Here is a 15,744-nt window from a genome sequence, read left to right as displayed (position 1 = left end):
TCACAAAGAGTAGGACATGACTGAGCAACTTCACTTAGCTATATACCAATAGCTTAATCAATGGACTGGAGAAGGATGAAAGAAGACTAGAGAATAACAGCACCTAATTTGCTGTTTCATAGAGTTGGAACCTAAGACATGGCTTCTTCACATAAACTCTGAAGCAATTTTGCACCTGTGGTATGTGGCTCAGAAAGTTCAAGAGTTTATAGTGATTTTATGAAATGAGGATTTATGGCACCCAAAATGATTGAACTATTTGACTTTTAGGATAACTGTCAAAAATACAATATGATTTGAAATGGATCACTCTGTTGTTATATGACTGACCTTCAACTTTGAGTTTGGCTGATGTTTTGGAAGTGGCCACCTTGTAGGTGTATTCTCCAATGTCATCTAGTTTGGTGGCAGCAATGATAAGTCTCCTTTTGCGGCCGTCAGATTCACTTCTGATGGTTTTACTGAGCGGTAGGTGTTTGCCATCCTTCAACCATTCGCCTTCAGAATCTGGGTTGGCAACTTCACACTCAAACACAGCTTCCTGGGACTCAGCTACCGTCTGATCTGTGAGTGGCTTAGAGATGGCGCCGCCTTTGGAACAAGAGAAATACAAGTGTGAGTCTTTAAAAAATATTTTAACAATAAAGAGATCTTTGCACAATTAAATAACACATTTTAAAACATAATTTTGCACATCATGAAAATTTCTAATAAAATTATTTTTACCCACACTGAGAAGATATCATAGAAACCTCTCATTCTAAGTAAGTATGTATTCTAAGTATGTACCCAGGGAAACTACTAGAATCAGGAAGGGTTTGCAAATGGAAAAGCAACTGTTAACTTATACAGAATTCTGAAAACTTCAATGTGAAGCATACTTCATGGATGGCCAGTAACTCAGATTATTCTTCAAAAGCATTCTGTTTAGTTTCCTAAGGATGATTTCCTTACAGTATGTCTAATATTTGACTGGAAAAAAAAATCTGCTCAACAAAATTATGGTCATCAACGTCTCTAGAAGATTGGGGACTCCCATATACTGAAAGTCACTGTCATCTCTTCCATGAAGTTCCATCGCCTCCAATGCCATCAGTTACTGGCAGAAATAATTACTCCTTTAGCAACTTAGTTACTAATGTATCTGTCCCTTTCTGCATTGTGAATTCCTCAAAGGAAATATCATGCCTTATTCATTTCTGTATCCTGAGTTCCTAGCAGCATCTGGCCTGTGGCAGTTACGTTAAAAATGTTGGGTGAGATCACATACAGGCTCAGAGTTTTTTCTTGTTTTCACACATTTAAAAACACGTAATTTATATTAAATGTATCAAAGTGCAGAATCTGAAATTTTGTTTCAGAGTTTTCATGGTCAAATCTCTGAGGAAATCATATAATGTGATAAAGTATAAACCATAAAATTTTTATACCAAAGAAGACACATTATTCCCATTTGACTTGCTTATATACCAGATGCCACAGACTGTATAATTTAATCTCAATGTCATATTCCAACTCCTCAAAACCTAAATTGTAATGCACCAAATCAGTGATGACTTCTAGTTTTTTCTTGACAACTGGTTTAGACTTTGATTCCTTATTTTAAAGCAAGTGACTTCTGCTGAGAATGGTTTACTTCATGTTATAGGAAAAAGACACATAGACACATTCACTGAGGTATATTTTTAAAATATTCATTGGGCCCAGTAATAGGGTGAAGGGAACAAAAATGAATGAAACAGGGCAATAAAAAATGAATACATCTTTACAGTAGGAAAGTTTAAATAAAACTTGATCCAACAAAGAAAACATTTACTCATCAATCTAGCATGTACAACGTATTGGATTATATGAAGATGAGAACGAAGCAATTCCAGACTTTGGAGGTACCTGCCCAAGTGTGGGAAGAAGAAAAGGAGAATAAAACAAGTATATGAGTATGGGTCATGAAAGAAACACAGAGTGATACTGTGGTTGGAGGAGTAAGATCTACAAATGAGAAGATCAAGGAAGGTTTTACAGAGGAGACGGCATTTGAGTTACGACTTCGTGGAAGAATATTTTGAATTTAGGCTGATAGGAACAGTGTTGAAGGTATTAATGGTTGACAACAACACAAGCAGGAAACTGCAGGCAATAAGGAAGGAAACAGGCAATGATTTCTTAAGTTAAAACAATTGCTCCATATAAGAACTTATAATTTATAAATGTTAATTTATAAATATACTAACCTGCCACGGTAAGTTTCCCAGATGTCCTATTTTCTCCAGCATAAAATGTATATTCGCCTTCATCATCTTTCATCATATTTAGAACTGTCAACTTATATATTTTTCCATGAGCTTCAATTTTATATTTAGAACTGGGTTGGATTTCCTTGTCCTTAAAATTCCACAAGACATCAATTCCTGAGTGGGACAGTTCAACTTCCAAGACCACATTTTGGGTCTCTGTACAGGTCAGGTCACGAAGACCTCTGATGATTTTAATTTCTGGGGGAAAAATATAATCATCACTTGGTTACTACTACACTGGGAAAAATAGAATGCTTAAGACAGTATTAAGTGAGATGGAAGAATTCTTACTTTCTACAGAGAGATCACAGCTGGTTTCAACTCTGCCAACCACCAGCTTGTAAGGTCCTTCATCTGAAGCATGGGTCCGGTTAATCACAAGTCGCTGCTTAGTGCCTTTGACAATGGCATGTACGCGATCATCAGGCTTGATCTGTTCGTCATTTAAGTACCATTTAACAGAAGTCACATCAGGGACTGAGACCTTACATTCGAGCACAGCCTTGGTGCCCTCAAGCACATTAACATCTTTTAAAGGCGTTATCACATCAACACCTGCAAAACCACACACACACAAGATTTGTGAATACAGATTTTTGCTGGAAATACATGCTCACTTGACAGCATAGATATAAGACTGTGTTAAGTCGTACTCACTGTAGACAGAGACGCGCCCACGGGTTGACAGTCCGAGGGAAGGAATGGTGAAGGAGTAATGGCCAGCATCCTCCTTAGTCATGTCTTCAATAAGCAGCATGTGTGACTGCTTGTCTATCACAATGTGAACCCTGTCGCCTGGCTGCACTTCTTCGCCATCTTTCATCCAGACACCTTCCACATTCTCTAAGGAGACTTTAACTTCAAGCTGAACAATGTCACCCTCACAGACTTTTTGATCACTGAGTCCTTGCAGGATAGCGATGGGGCGGGCTGTGAAAATATGGGGAGAGAAAAGAACGTTATGGCCATCTATTATCAATAAACCACAGTGATGCTTGCTATGGGCTGAAAAGGAGGAGGGGGCTTACGTTTCATCTTTAGTCTACAGGTTGTCTTTTTCCCATCGACAACAAAGCTGTATTCTCCCTGGTCCTCTTTGGTCACATCCTTGACTGTGAGGTTCTGACGGCCACGGCGAGATGTAATTGTGTACTTGCCATTGGATTTAAGCTCCACACCCTTATGATACCATTTGCCTTCTATATTTTCCGGGGTTATAATGCACTCTAACTCCCCTGAAAATGATTCTGGAACCTCTATGTCCTGAAGTTCTTTCACAAACTCAACAACTGCACCTGAATTATGAGATGAGGAGAAGTTAATTTCTCTGGAGAGTTATGTATCTAGACTTACATGAAAAATCAAATTCCCTATAAATCTCTTATCTCCCCCATCCTATCAGGAATATTCTTAATATCTAACTTCTGGACTGAGAAATAAATTGTCAATAAAAGGAGTTACTTTAATTTTTAAATTATTTTTAATAAATCATGGAATTATAATTCAAAAAAATTTTAAAAACAAGACATCAAAATAACCTCGCTTTAAAAACATCCCAATTGTCAATATTCTTAATTAGTATTATACAGTCATGATTCTTGGTATGAAGCTTACATTTAATTCTTAGGTAATTCTTTTTTAGGAGGTGAAAATTGCATAGATAATTTTATCACATAATAAAACTAACTCAAAAACTTGAGTAAACAACAAAATCATTATTCACTACCTTCGACAATAAGTTTAGCTGTTGTTTTCACGTTTTCGTCTTCCACAAGTACACAACTATAGTCTTCAGCATCAGATGTATCGATCGTCAGCACGGAGAGGAAGTGAACTTTCCTGTCAGAGTGCATCCTATATTTATCTCCTGTGTGAATCTCCACACCATCTTTATACCATTTCACTTTGACAAATGGCTCTGAGGTTTCACATTCAAAGGTTGCCATGGTGTCTTTTTCCTTAGCAACAACATCTTGTAATTCCTGTGTAAAAGTGATCAATTGCTTGGCTACAAGAGAAAAAAGGGGGGATAAAGTACATTAAGTTGAATACACAATTTGGATAATGGAAAAGAAAATTAAGACAATACACTATTGGATATTCACAGAAAAACAAAAATAGATCCATCAAATGAAAGAAATTCAAATTACCCTGGACGAGTAAGAATGCGTGGCTTGAGGTTTCCCCAGCAATATTGATGGCTTTCACCATGATGCTGGCAGAGTCCTCAGCCGTCACATCTCTTATGACCAGCTCACAAACGTTGTCTTCGGGCCAATACCAGTAGATTCGGTCAGAGCGCTCAATCTTCACCCCGTTTTTGTACCACTCACATTCAGGATCAGGTTTTCCCACCACTCTGACCCGGAAGTGCGCATCAGATCCCTGGCCCACAGTTTGGCTTTGGATTCTTTCGAATATTTTGGGGGCCTCCATACTAGGACTTAATTCAATTTTGTCAGGTTTAAAAGTTGGAATGGTGATTTTGCCTTCTTCAGCAAGGGCTTTCTTCTCCTCTTCGGTTAGCTCCTTGGTCCAGTGGAGAAGTTCATCTTTTGTCTTCCTGAGAAGCTCTTCATAGGATTCGTCCTTCTTACGAGACTTGAGCTCCACAGCTGTGATGGCTTCATAGTAGCCTTCCTCCGTTCTGCGCTTGAACTTGCTACGTAGCTCTTCTGACTCTTCGGACACTTTTTCATGGGTGATTCTTTCAGCTCTTTTCAGCCTCACAATTTCCTTGGTTTCAGTGGTGTCAACAGGTCTGTCTACTTTTTGTACTTCAAACTGAAGTTTCCCAGGTTCATGGATGTGAAACTCGGGCTTTGGCTCAGGGGCTCGCCGAAGGACAGACCTAAAATCTTCCCTTTGTTGGATCTCAAGCTTTACTTTATGCTCTATCACACCTTCAGGGTTTTCTGCGGTGACCTTGACTTCACCTGTATCATAAGACTTGCAGTCCACGATGTCCAGATAATGAATGCCATCATAGCGGACTCTGAACCGTTTGCTTTTGCGGATGAGCTGCCCATTAAGGTACCAGTTGACTTTGGGCTGAGGGTAGCCTGTTACCCGGCAACGGAATCTGGCGGTCTCCCCTTCCAGTACTCTTACTGGCTCTGGGAACAAGACAATGTCTGGCTTTTGCTTCTCCTTTTGATCGGTTGTCACACCAGTAAGGGCACCTTCATGAGCCATTCGCTCTAATTCTTCAATTCTCTGTAAGCCTTTCCTCCCCTCAGGCAATTGAGATTCCTCCACAAGACTCTTCTCATCTTTGACTATAAGGGTAGCAGATGTGTGGTCTGTTCCATATTTGTTAGTAGCTCTGCAAGTAATGACACCACTGTCTCTGGAATATGCTACTGCGTAATCAAGGCTACAATACCCAAATTCATTGATCATGCGGAGCCTGTTGGCTGCTTCCAGTGGCTTTCCATCGTGGAGCCATTCCACCACCATCGTTGGGTCGCCAATTGGTGTCAGCCTGCATTCAAAGTGGGCAGGCCCAAAGCGCTTGAGTCTTAAGGAAGTGAGTTTTTTCTTGAAAAATGGTTTCTGTTGCTTTTCTTTGTCATAGAGGTCACCCTCTTCCCACTGCTCTTGGCCATATCGCAAATGGAGAGGCTCCAGTTCTGGGGCTGCAATCTCCTTTGCTCTATACGTCCCTCGTGGGATGATTAATCTCCTCTCTGGCTCAGGCTCTGCAAACTCAACTTCAACATTTACTTTGCATCGTGTAGTGTCTCGGCCAGCCTTATTAATAGCGGTTGCAGTGTACCAGGCAGAGTCTTGGCTGACAGTGGAATCGATTTTAAGGGCAGCTTCTCCCTTGGTTCCTTCAATTCTATAAAAAGTGGAAAATAAATCATCAATACAGAAGTAGTTGTTACTTCCTTGAGTATTGGATCTGTGTAATGAGTTTAGTTTTATTATTTTTCAAGCCAACTTACCTGATTTTGGGATATTTATGAGGTACAATGATTTCACTGTTTTTCAACCATACGATGTCAGGATTGGGGTTGCCCGTAGCTCTGACTTTCATTTCAAGTCGGGAACCTTCCTTTATGTTGAGATTTCTCAGTTTTTCCACAAACACTGGTTTTACCTGATGTTCCACAGCTGAAAGAGAAAGGTTGTGATTCTGAGTGAGTAGGGCTGAACTACCTGTTTAAAACCCAAGTGATAAGGTTATTTATTTTGAGTCTTCAGAGCAAATACCTTCCACAGTTAAAATCACTGAAATTGAAGATTTCCCTGCCCTGTTTTGGGCAACCACCGTCCATTCCCCAGAATCACTGGGTGTTGCAGGGACAATAAGCAGTGATTGGGTACCATCTTCTTTAACGACTACTTTATGGGTATAGTCATTGACAATTTGCTGGCCTATCAGAAAAATAAGCAAAAAAGAAATCATGTTAAAATAGTTGTTTTTAAAAGTTGTTAGACACACAGATAAGTTTATTTTTGTGTTTAATAATTTATTAGCGAAAACTTAACACTTACCGTCATGAAACCAGAAGGTCTCGGGCATGGGTCGACCCACAACCTTTAAGTCAAATCTGGCAGTCTGTCCTTCTACACACTTGAAAGAAGTCGGTTTCAACACAAAGACTGGCTTATACAGTCTCTCGAGTTGTGACTCATCTGTTTCCTCCAGCCTGCGTCCAGGGGACATCCGTGCAGGGGACATCCTAGCAGGGGACATGCGTATCGGAGATCTGCTCACTGAACGTGGAGAGATGGATCTGAAAAACAAAATGCAAAAAAGAATATTTTTATGAGGCATAGAGAAAACTCACCACAGTAAATCTCTTTCTTAACATTATTTTAGAATTTACTTTGTATTTTAAAAGGTACTTCAGACTCATTGGGATCCAAAACGGAATACATTATTATTGCTCCCAAAACTATATTGTTCATATACCATCAATCCCAGTCAGGAATTATTCAACACAGCCAGGAACCCATCCTCAAAATCTTAGACTGGTCCTTAATACTGTCTCTCCCTCACCAACTGGGTTTAATGAGTTACTGTACCTTTTTGGTTCAACTACCAAAATATTTCAATAAATGTTGGCTGGTTAAATACCACTGACATAAATATGGAAAAGAAAAATAACTTACATATCCCAGAAGAGGAAAAACAAATAAAAGATATTTGAAAGAAGTCCCAAACTCTACTTATACATTGTAGCCAGATTGGCTTGGATTGGATTTCAAGTGCTGGCAGCACCACACAGGCAGGGTGAACTAAGGCAATTTTTACAGGGTCAGGGAAACTTAGTGTTCTCACTCCCAAAATAGCAACAATAATCCCTCCACTGCATGGTTGTATAAATTAGTGATGTGTGCTTGTGTTAAGTCGCTTCAGTCATGTCCGACTCTGTGCGACCCTATGGACTCTAGTCCACCAGGCTCCTCTGTCCATGGTATTCTCCAGGCAAGAATGCTGGAGTGGGTTGCCATGCATGCATGCATGCTTGCATGCTAAGTCTCTTCAGTCGTGTCCGACTCTGTGCTACCCCATGGACGGGTTGCCATGCTTTCCTCATAAACTAGGGATAACACATGTAAAATCAGACGTTAAACAACTCTTTATAGCCTTCATTATATTAGCTATGGCACTGGCAAAACAGATAATATGATACATGATGAAAGATGCTTTGCTCATTCTACACAGGGGTAAGAAATAAAAACTGGGCAATTGCCAGTACAGAGAATGGTGGACTTCTGGGTTACTTCAGCCTTCATACCCCCCACTACATGACAGCAATTTGCTACTGAGATATTTGGTGTTTTAAACAATTTAAATAGTAATCAACGTGAATTATTATGAGCCTCACCTGATTCTGCTCACTGGCTCTGGTGTGGGTATGTAAGTGGGAGCACTAAGAGGTGCCGCAGGCTCCACATACAATTTCCCTGAGCAAATTGCATTTCCTTTCATATTGCTGGCAAATGCAGTATAGATGCCTTCATCTTCTGGAAGAACAACAGGTATTCGCAGACTAGCTCTGCCATCTTGTAGAAAGTCCATATGGTATCTCTCTCCATGTTTGATGCGCTTGCCATCTTTATACCATGCAATCTGCAAATAACATCACGCACATGTAAATAAAATTTACATAAAGGAGTTACACTACAACCTATGTGTGTCTTTATTGTAGCATGGAGGTATGATCAATGCTTATATTTTACCTTGGGTAATGGATACCCAGACATCTTGCAATGAAATGTAACACCCATCCCTTCAAGAATTCTATAATTTTTGACTCTTAAATCAAATCCTGCTTCAATAGCTTCAGATTCAGAAATGTCAACTGCCATCTTTTCTTCTCCATCTTCTTCAAGAAGTTCTTCTAATGTAGTCTTTATTATTCTGTATTCAATTTCTTTAATTAGTCTCTCTTCAAAGGAAGAAATGTGGAATTCCTATGTAGTAAAAAAGATGACAGTCTGTTAAAAAGATATCTGCTGACTGACAGAAATTCTTTAAGAGTATTTGTTTTCAGAAATAAGGTTTGATTAAAATTTTTAACAGGAAGAACCATCTAGAAGTGTTTTATTTTTACTTTTTTATGTGTTTTTCAGTGAGAATGAGATGAGTCATTATTTTTTAATCTGCCTTTCAGTCATCTTTGGAAGTTCATGCTGTGGTGTCTTGGACAATTCTAAGAGTATGGATTATACATGTGATGTCTATCCTACTGATAAAAAAAAGTCGGCAGTAATGAAGTTTGTTCTTTTAGTAACTGTTTTTCCTACTTAACATGTAATCTTTATTTCCAAAGTCATATGTGCAACATATTAATATTATGAAGATTAAGGAAGCTCATCAGCAGCGAACCTGGACCTGCTTATAGTAGTATAACCCTGGCCCATCACTTGAAAATGAAAATATCAAACAAAAACAGGGGCATTGCGGGAGGAAAGAATAATGTGTGAAGTGATTTACTTGGTCATTATTATACCTACCTGGTCTTCCACAAAAGTTCTGACCATTACAGTATCTTTGGCCATTTTCTTCCTAATTAAGGCTTGTTCTTTTTCATACTCTTTTTCATACTCAGAGTATACATATCCAGGCGCTATTTCTCCAACTTTAGGTTCTTGCACAAATGCAGTCACTTGTGTTTGGTAAAGCATTTCTTGCTGGGATTTCATCAGTGACTCATAATCAGCTAGGGGTTAAGAACATGAGTTAATTTTTAATGTTCTTATGAAAAAGCCTTCATGCCACTGTTCATTCAAGCAAGTCCTACCCTATGGAAAGTTGATAAACAGAAGCCAGATTTTCCAAATTTTACTATCAAAGTGCTCAGGATAGACTAAGTAGACTGAATTTCAAACCCAAACTTACATTAGTAAGTCAAAGCAGCCAATACTATTATAGAAAAGATTTTATATTAGCAGTCAGTCCTTTGGGATCAACCCTAGAGGTCTTCCTAATTTGTCGTGTGACTTATGGCAATTCATTTATCCTCTTTGGTCTTGAGTGCTTCATCTGCGAAATGGGGACAACATCCTAATCCTAAAGGATTTTGTACGGAAATTAGGATGGTCCACTATAAATGTGAACATCTTGGCAAAGATAATGGAGACCCAAGGTACATTTTGTTTAACTTAAATGCTATTACACTTTTTTTAAAAATTACTTATGAATATTGAAAATCCTGATTTCTAGCTTTTAAAAAAAACATTGGAAGCTCTAGCAACACTGAGCCTGGTATGTGTGTGCCTGGTAACAACACACTGGAGGTGGAGCTACTGACCACCTGAGGCAGGGCATATACTCTCCTATTTCTCCACTGTCTTCATCACACTCACTAATATCTGTCTGGGTCTAGAGGGCCAGAGGATTTAGAATCCTTGCATTTTCATTTTTTAATTTAATGTAATTGTTTTGGCCGAACCATGTGGCATGTGGGATCTTAGTTCCCTGACTAGGGATTGACCCTACAACCCCCTGCATTGGAAGGCAGAGTCTTAACCACTGAACTGCTGGGGAAGTTCCTCCTGCATTTTCAAAGTCATTATATGCTTAGAAATGAATGCACCAAAAATAAACTATTGTCAGAACCTTTGAAGTTTAGTACTGGTACAGTTTTTGAGGCCATGTGGTCTAAAACATTTCCTATACAGCTGAGGCCAAGAGGAGGGCGAATGTGGACGGAGCCAGTATCAAAACCGGAACGCTGCAGCAGGACTTCTGATAATCACACAGTGCTGCTTCCTGCCTGCATTTCCATTCTTATAATGCACATGGAATTACTTAGAGTTGCACTCACCTTCTTCAAGCAAGGAGGCAGATGCAGAAGTTTCTCCATGCTTATTACGAATAACAATAGTGTATTCTCCAGCATCATCAGCAAAAGTCATTGAAATCACCAGTCTGCACTCACCAGTTTGTTTGTTGTAACTCACTTTGTATCTTTATGGAAATGAACAAACAAAAGAGTTCATAAATAACCCTTACGTGAGTGAAATAAGCCTTATGTGGATCTGTGGTATAAAATTCAATGATCCCAAACATGGGACTAAGCTCCACCATAGAATATAAGATTGCTAAAAATTGAGGGAAATGCATGGACATGAGTAATGAAGGCCAAACGAGTTAAAAATTTCATTTTAAATAATAGTCATGTATTTTTCAAAATAAATAATAGACTATAATACTACTAGAATCAACTGTATGGAAATAAGAGACTTCAGTGTTTATGTTAGCAAATGATGAGGTCATTTAAATACTAAGATACTTCTCTTTGCTCATTATTTTGTTCCCTGTTTTATGTGAAGAGCAAATGAATAATGAAAACAATAAATTCCTTTAAACATTTCAATATTAAGTCTTTGGTACACTACATTTCTTCTTATTAAGATATGATGGATACATTTTTAGATTAGGTTGCAGGAAATTCAAAGCTGAATTTTATATTCAATTGCAAATTTATTAGCATAGATTTTCACATATAACCAGCTTTCTTCAAAAATTACCCTTTTTCTTTTATCTTTTAGTGACTTAATTATTATGCCTTTTTATTGAAAGTTGTTTCAGATCCTTGGTAGAAAAATATGTTCTATGTGTGTAAAAACTCTACATCATTTTCTCTATTCACCAGCACTAAACATGAATCAAACCAGAATATAAAATATATATCTTCTATCCACTTTTGTCACATACCTCTGTTTCTCAGTAAGACTTTGTAGGAAAACACGAAAAGACCTCAAAGCACGCTATGAAGGCTCTATAACAAAAGACCCTACCTCTGAGGGTGGGGTAAGTATATTCTATTCTCTCTTGGCTTCATAGACCTCTCAGACAGATCACAGAAAACTCTACCATTCAACCATGAAAATACCTGTATCCTGTGGTTAGAGGAACACCAGACTTCTTCCAGTAGACATGGGGCTTCGGGTTGCCGCCAACCTGGCATTCAAATATGATGCTCCCACCTTCCACCAGTTTCTGGACCACTGGTTTTGTAATAAAGAAAGGAGCGGCAGGTTCTCCCGGCCCTGCTGGTTCCTCTGTGAAGCTAGTATCAGTCATTACCACATCCCTTGATTCGACGAAGCTGGAAAGAGAACGCCCTTCATATTAGCTTCTGGACTGCCATTTGCCAATACGAAAGGGACTAACCAAGCAAAACTGTATACTACAATGAAAAATCATGAGCAAAAGAAGGTGTTACCGTTTCTCTTCTGTGGTGATTTTCTCAGCCACAGCTGTGGTTTCCTTTTCAAATTCTTCTGACACTAGAAGAAGACAGAAGTTGCTCTTGTTAAAGTCAGGTATCTAGTTTGCCTCACTACTGACCTCTCCTTAGCATGACGGGTAAGTTGACCCCATAATTAACGCCTCAGTCCTAACAGGGGACTCCGTTACCAGGTATGTGGAAAGAATGTCAGGTGGCAAGTGAGGAGTGTGTGGAAGGCCAGTGGGGGTGTGACCACTGACCTTGCACGGCTAGATAGCAGGATGTGCTAACGGTCCCAGCCTCATTCACAGCAGTGCAAGTGAACCGCCCGCTGTCTTCTGCAAAGGCTTCACGAATCATAAGGCGAGCAATTCCACTCCGGAAGGTTATCTGGAAATCAATGGAACTTTCTATCTGGTAGTCTTCTCTGTACCATGTCACTTTGGGGGATGGGTATCCAGAGATGTGGCACTCTAAGGTGACAGATTCACCTTCAATCACAGTCACGTTCTTTAAGCCCTAAAGAAAGAAGAAACAGGAAGTATTGATATGTGTGCAGATTCCTGAATCATCTCTATATGTTGTGCCAAATGTAGGGGTTTGACCTTGTTCATTCCAATTGTCATAAAATGCTTTCTTGAGATCAAGACTCTGGGACTATCAGTAAAGAAACTCCCTTGGAAACTGGAATACTCCCAATTTGAAATAAATGTAAGGTGTTTCCAGCTTCATAAGGTGGAACTGTACTGATGTCATATAATAGGGCATCCCTGTACCCTCTGTTGTTTGTACATATTCAAACGCTAACAAAGCTTGAAGGCTCAGCAGTGAATGCTGCCTCTTCAGCAAAGTTTCCATGCTATCCTCAACTGGAAGTAATCGAACTTTCCTTTGCACCCTCCCTCTACTGAAGTGCTTATCACCTTCTATATTCTATGATGATTATTTATGTACATTTTTTCAGATAGTAAGGCAGATTTCAAAGAGGGCTAGACTAGTCTTGCAATCATGCCTTACACATAACAGAAACTCATCGAATCTGTTGGATATGTGACTGACGCTGTCACACAGAATTCCCCCTCTCCTTGCCTAATAGCATATGGTCTTAAATACTTGCAAACGTACTCATGGAATTTTCAAGTTTGAGAAGCTGACCTTTGCACATATGAACATTATTTGACTAGATATGCATGCGATCCAACACTATCAACTTTACTCACCGAGACTAAAGTTGGTGGAGTGACAGGGATTTCGACAGGTGCAGGTACTCTTGCTGTTTCTGTTACCTACAATTTTGACAAAGGATGTTACAAAATGCTCAGGAAATTAGGGGAAGCCTCAAACTCTGAGCACATGCAAAATTATAAAAGTAATTTGAGAGGAAGAGTTCTGACCCACACCATGCTCGATAAAATGAAGTTTGAGCAATGGAGAAAGGCAGGACATCTGGCTGACCATGTCTGTAGCACGGATCGGCCTAGTGCCTGGTCCTGCTCCACGGGAACGGATTAAGAGACAGCAGGGACTCCAGTGACCAACCAACCTTGGCTTCACGCTCACGCAGTGCTTCGAAGCGCTCTTCATGGACTGCAACACCAGTGATGCTCACCCCAACCTCCTTCTTCACCTCAATGCCAGCTTGACTCTTAAAAGTCTCTGGTGTGTCCGCGAAGGGGAACTGGGGTGAAGGAGTGGGCTCTGCCCTCACTCTGGCCTCAGCAGGCTTTACAGTAGGTGCCTTCACAGACTTGGTGACCTTCTGAGCAGAAGGTGTGGCTGACAACTCTTTTTGTAATGTGGCAATAGCGCTACCGGCTATTGATGCCTAAATAGAAACAGAGTCAGAAAATAGTCACTTAACTGCCATCCCAGTCGCCTCTCAGAAGTCCTTCGCCACTAGCACTCTTGTGGTATAAGTCTGAGTCAACTTTCTATGTGGTCCCCTTTTTAATGTTCTCATTATCACTTTTATAGTTAATGGAAAGTCAGAGATAAGCCAGTTATAAAGCTCACTGTCATTCCTGCCAGCTTCTAAAATACATTTGAAAGTCTTCCTTATAGAGTTGTATTTAGAACTTCTTATTTTATGCTCTTATCATAGAGAGACTAAAGGTCTTCTAAAACTTGGTCATGAATTTTCACTTAAATCATGCCAAGGAAGCTGTGTTTGAAAATACAACAGTGGGAAATTAAAAAATAATAAAAAATTTTTAACTACTTGGTTAATTCCTAAGAACTACTTTAAAATATAACATTTAGGCTTCGGCCACAAATCTGTGTGAGAGGTGAAAGTGGAAAAGCTTAGAAGAATATTTTAAGAGTTTTCTTACTCTTTTTATTCTGTTGCTGTCTGGGTATTTGAGATTATCCCAAATGCAGGTATTAAATATGCCTTATAATTCTCTGAAGCATATAAAGTTTGGATTCTATGACTTGGGTGTGTAACGTAAGAACAGGTGCCTGCTAAGTCATTTCAGTCGTGTCTGACTCTTTGTGACTCTATGGACTGTAGCCCACCAGACTCCTCTGTCCATGGGATTCACCAGGCCAGAATACTGGAGTGGGTTGCCATGCCCTCCTCCAGGGGATCTTCCCAACCCAGGGATTGAATCCATGTTTCTTATGTCTCCTGAATTGGCAGGTGGGTTCTTTACCACTAGCACCACCTGGGAAACCTCAAAATAAGAATAGTTGTGACTAATATTGAGGATTATTAGATCTTGTCAACTTGCTAAGGTTTTCACTTGTACTAACTTGTTCCTGATGACATAGCTAATAAGGGGCAGAGTTAGGGTGCTAATCTAGGCCTATGTGATCCCACAGTCCAGCCCAACCACCACACGGTAACATGTCTCCATCTTGTCATCCTGAGTATACAAACACATGATTTCTCAATGTCTGTCTTTAGTATTGGTATCAATTCTCATTTATGTCACTCTGAAATATCTCACCGCATAAGGAAAACTGAACTGAACCTTTTACAAAATGTGAAACAGAGAGAAGCCTGTGTGGATTTGTGTTTTCTCAGAGGTGCCAGATAACCATCTGAGAGCCTAGGCTCACTCTGCTGGGCAAGTTCCAGTAATTGAACTTTAGGGGCTTCTGAGTCTATGTGAGGGTAAACAGACATCACCAAAAACAAGCCTGTACTGCCTTCACCAAAGATACTCCATATCATACAACCTACTTTCTTCCTTTGAGCCTAACATTTCTTTGTCATGCTCGTTAACGTCTTACCTCATATCCATGTTCTGTCTTAGGAACAGAAATTTTTGAAACAGTAAAGTGAGGGCTTGCTGTACGGGGGCGTTTATCCACATGGACTAATCTTTCGCTTGTTACATCTGTAGTTTTCTTGATCTGCATGGAAATGGAACTCAGTGAAGCCCTTGCTCACCAGATGACCACAGCAGTTATGCTTGCTTTCCCAGAAACAGGCAGTGGGTTCAAACTCACCTGTGATGATATGTGCATTCCCATTTGATCAGTAGTTGTGATATGAGTCTCAGAAGGAGCATGGATCACTCTAGGCTTGACTGCTTTAGGGACAACGTGGGGCTCTGAGGCTGGACGTGGGGGCTGCTCAGCTACCTTTGTGGCGGAAATGTGCTCCTTATATCCATACTCCAAAGTGGTCTGCTGAGCGTATGATTCTTCAACACGCCCGGGTTCTCTGGGCTCTCGAACTCGGGCCTGGTCGACTGCAGCAACCACTGTTGCTACAGCTTCCGCCTTTTTCCCAACGCCCACCT

At 39.9% G+C, this 15,744-nt stretch overlaps 1 protein-coding gene across 1 annotated transcript in view; it reads right to left on the bottom strand.

The window, feature by feature from the left end:
- TTN (titin) overlaps positions 1-15,744 on the bottom strand; it is a 275,821-nt gene that overhangs the window by 238,739 nt on the left and 21,338 nt on the right. Inside the window, exons 14-34 of the mRNA XM_061135156.1 lie at positions 15,449-15,742; positions 15,230-15,352; positions 13,536-13,817; positions 13,213-13,278; positions 12,253-12,511; positions 11,987-12,050; positions 11,654-11,869; positions 10,583-10,725; positions 9,270-9,475; positions 8,493-8,726; positions 8,138-8,382; positions 6,798-7,039; positions 6,513-6,677; positions 6,245-6,413; positions 4,445-6,138; positions 4,021-4,302; positions 3,323-3,589; positions 2,952-3,224; positions 2,586-2,849; positions 2,232-2,492; positions 331-591 (exon numbers count right to left, since the gene is read on the bottom strand). Of these exons, the coding sequence (XP_060991139.1) occupies positions 331-591; positions 2,232-2,492; positions 2,586-2,849; positions 2,952-3,224; positions 3,323-3,589; positions 4,021-4,302; positions 4,445-6,138; positions 6,245-6,413; positions 6,513-6,677; positions 6,798-7,039; positions 8,138-8,382; positions 8,493-8,726; positions 9,270-9,475; positions 10,583-10,725; positions 11,654-11,869; positions 11,987-12,050; positions 12,253-12,511; positions 13,213-13,278; positions 13,536-13,817; positions 15,230-15,352; positions 15,449-15,742 (6,010 nt within the window). The remainder of the gene's footprint in view (positions 1-330; positions 592-2,231; positions 2,493-2,585; positions 2,850-2,951; positions 3,225-3,322; positions 3,590-4,020; positions 4,303-4,444; positions 6,139-6,244; positions 6,414-6,512; positions 6,678-6,797; positions 7,040-8,137; positions 8,383-8,492; positions 8,727-9,269; positions 9,476-10,582; positions 10,726-11,653; positions 11,870-11,986; positions 12,051-12,252; positions 12,512-13,212; positions 13,279-13,535; positions 13,818-15,229; positions 15,353-15,448; positions 15,743-15,744) is intronic.

Source organism: Dama dama, chromosome 33, assembly GCF_033118175.1.
Source record: "Dama dama isolate Ldn47 chromosome 33, ASM3311817v1, whole genome shotgun sequence".
NCBI classification, from domain to species: Eukaryota; Metazoa; Chordata; class Mammalia; order Artiodactyla; family Cervidae; genus Dama; species Dama dama.
This window is presented reverse-complemented; position numbering and strand designations above follow the sequence as displayed.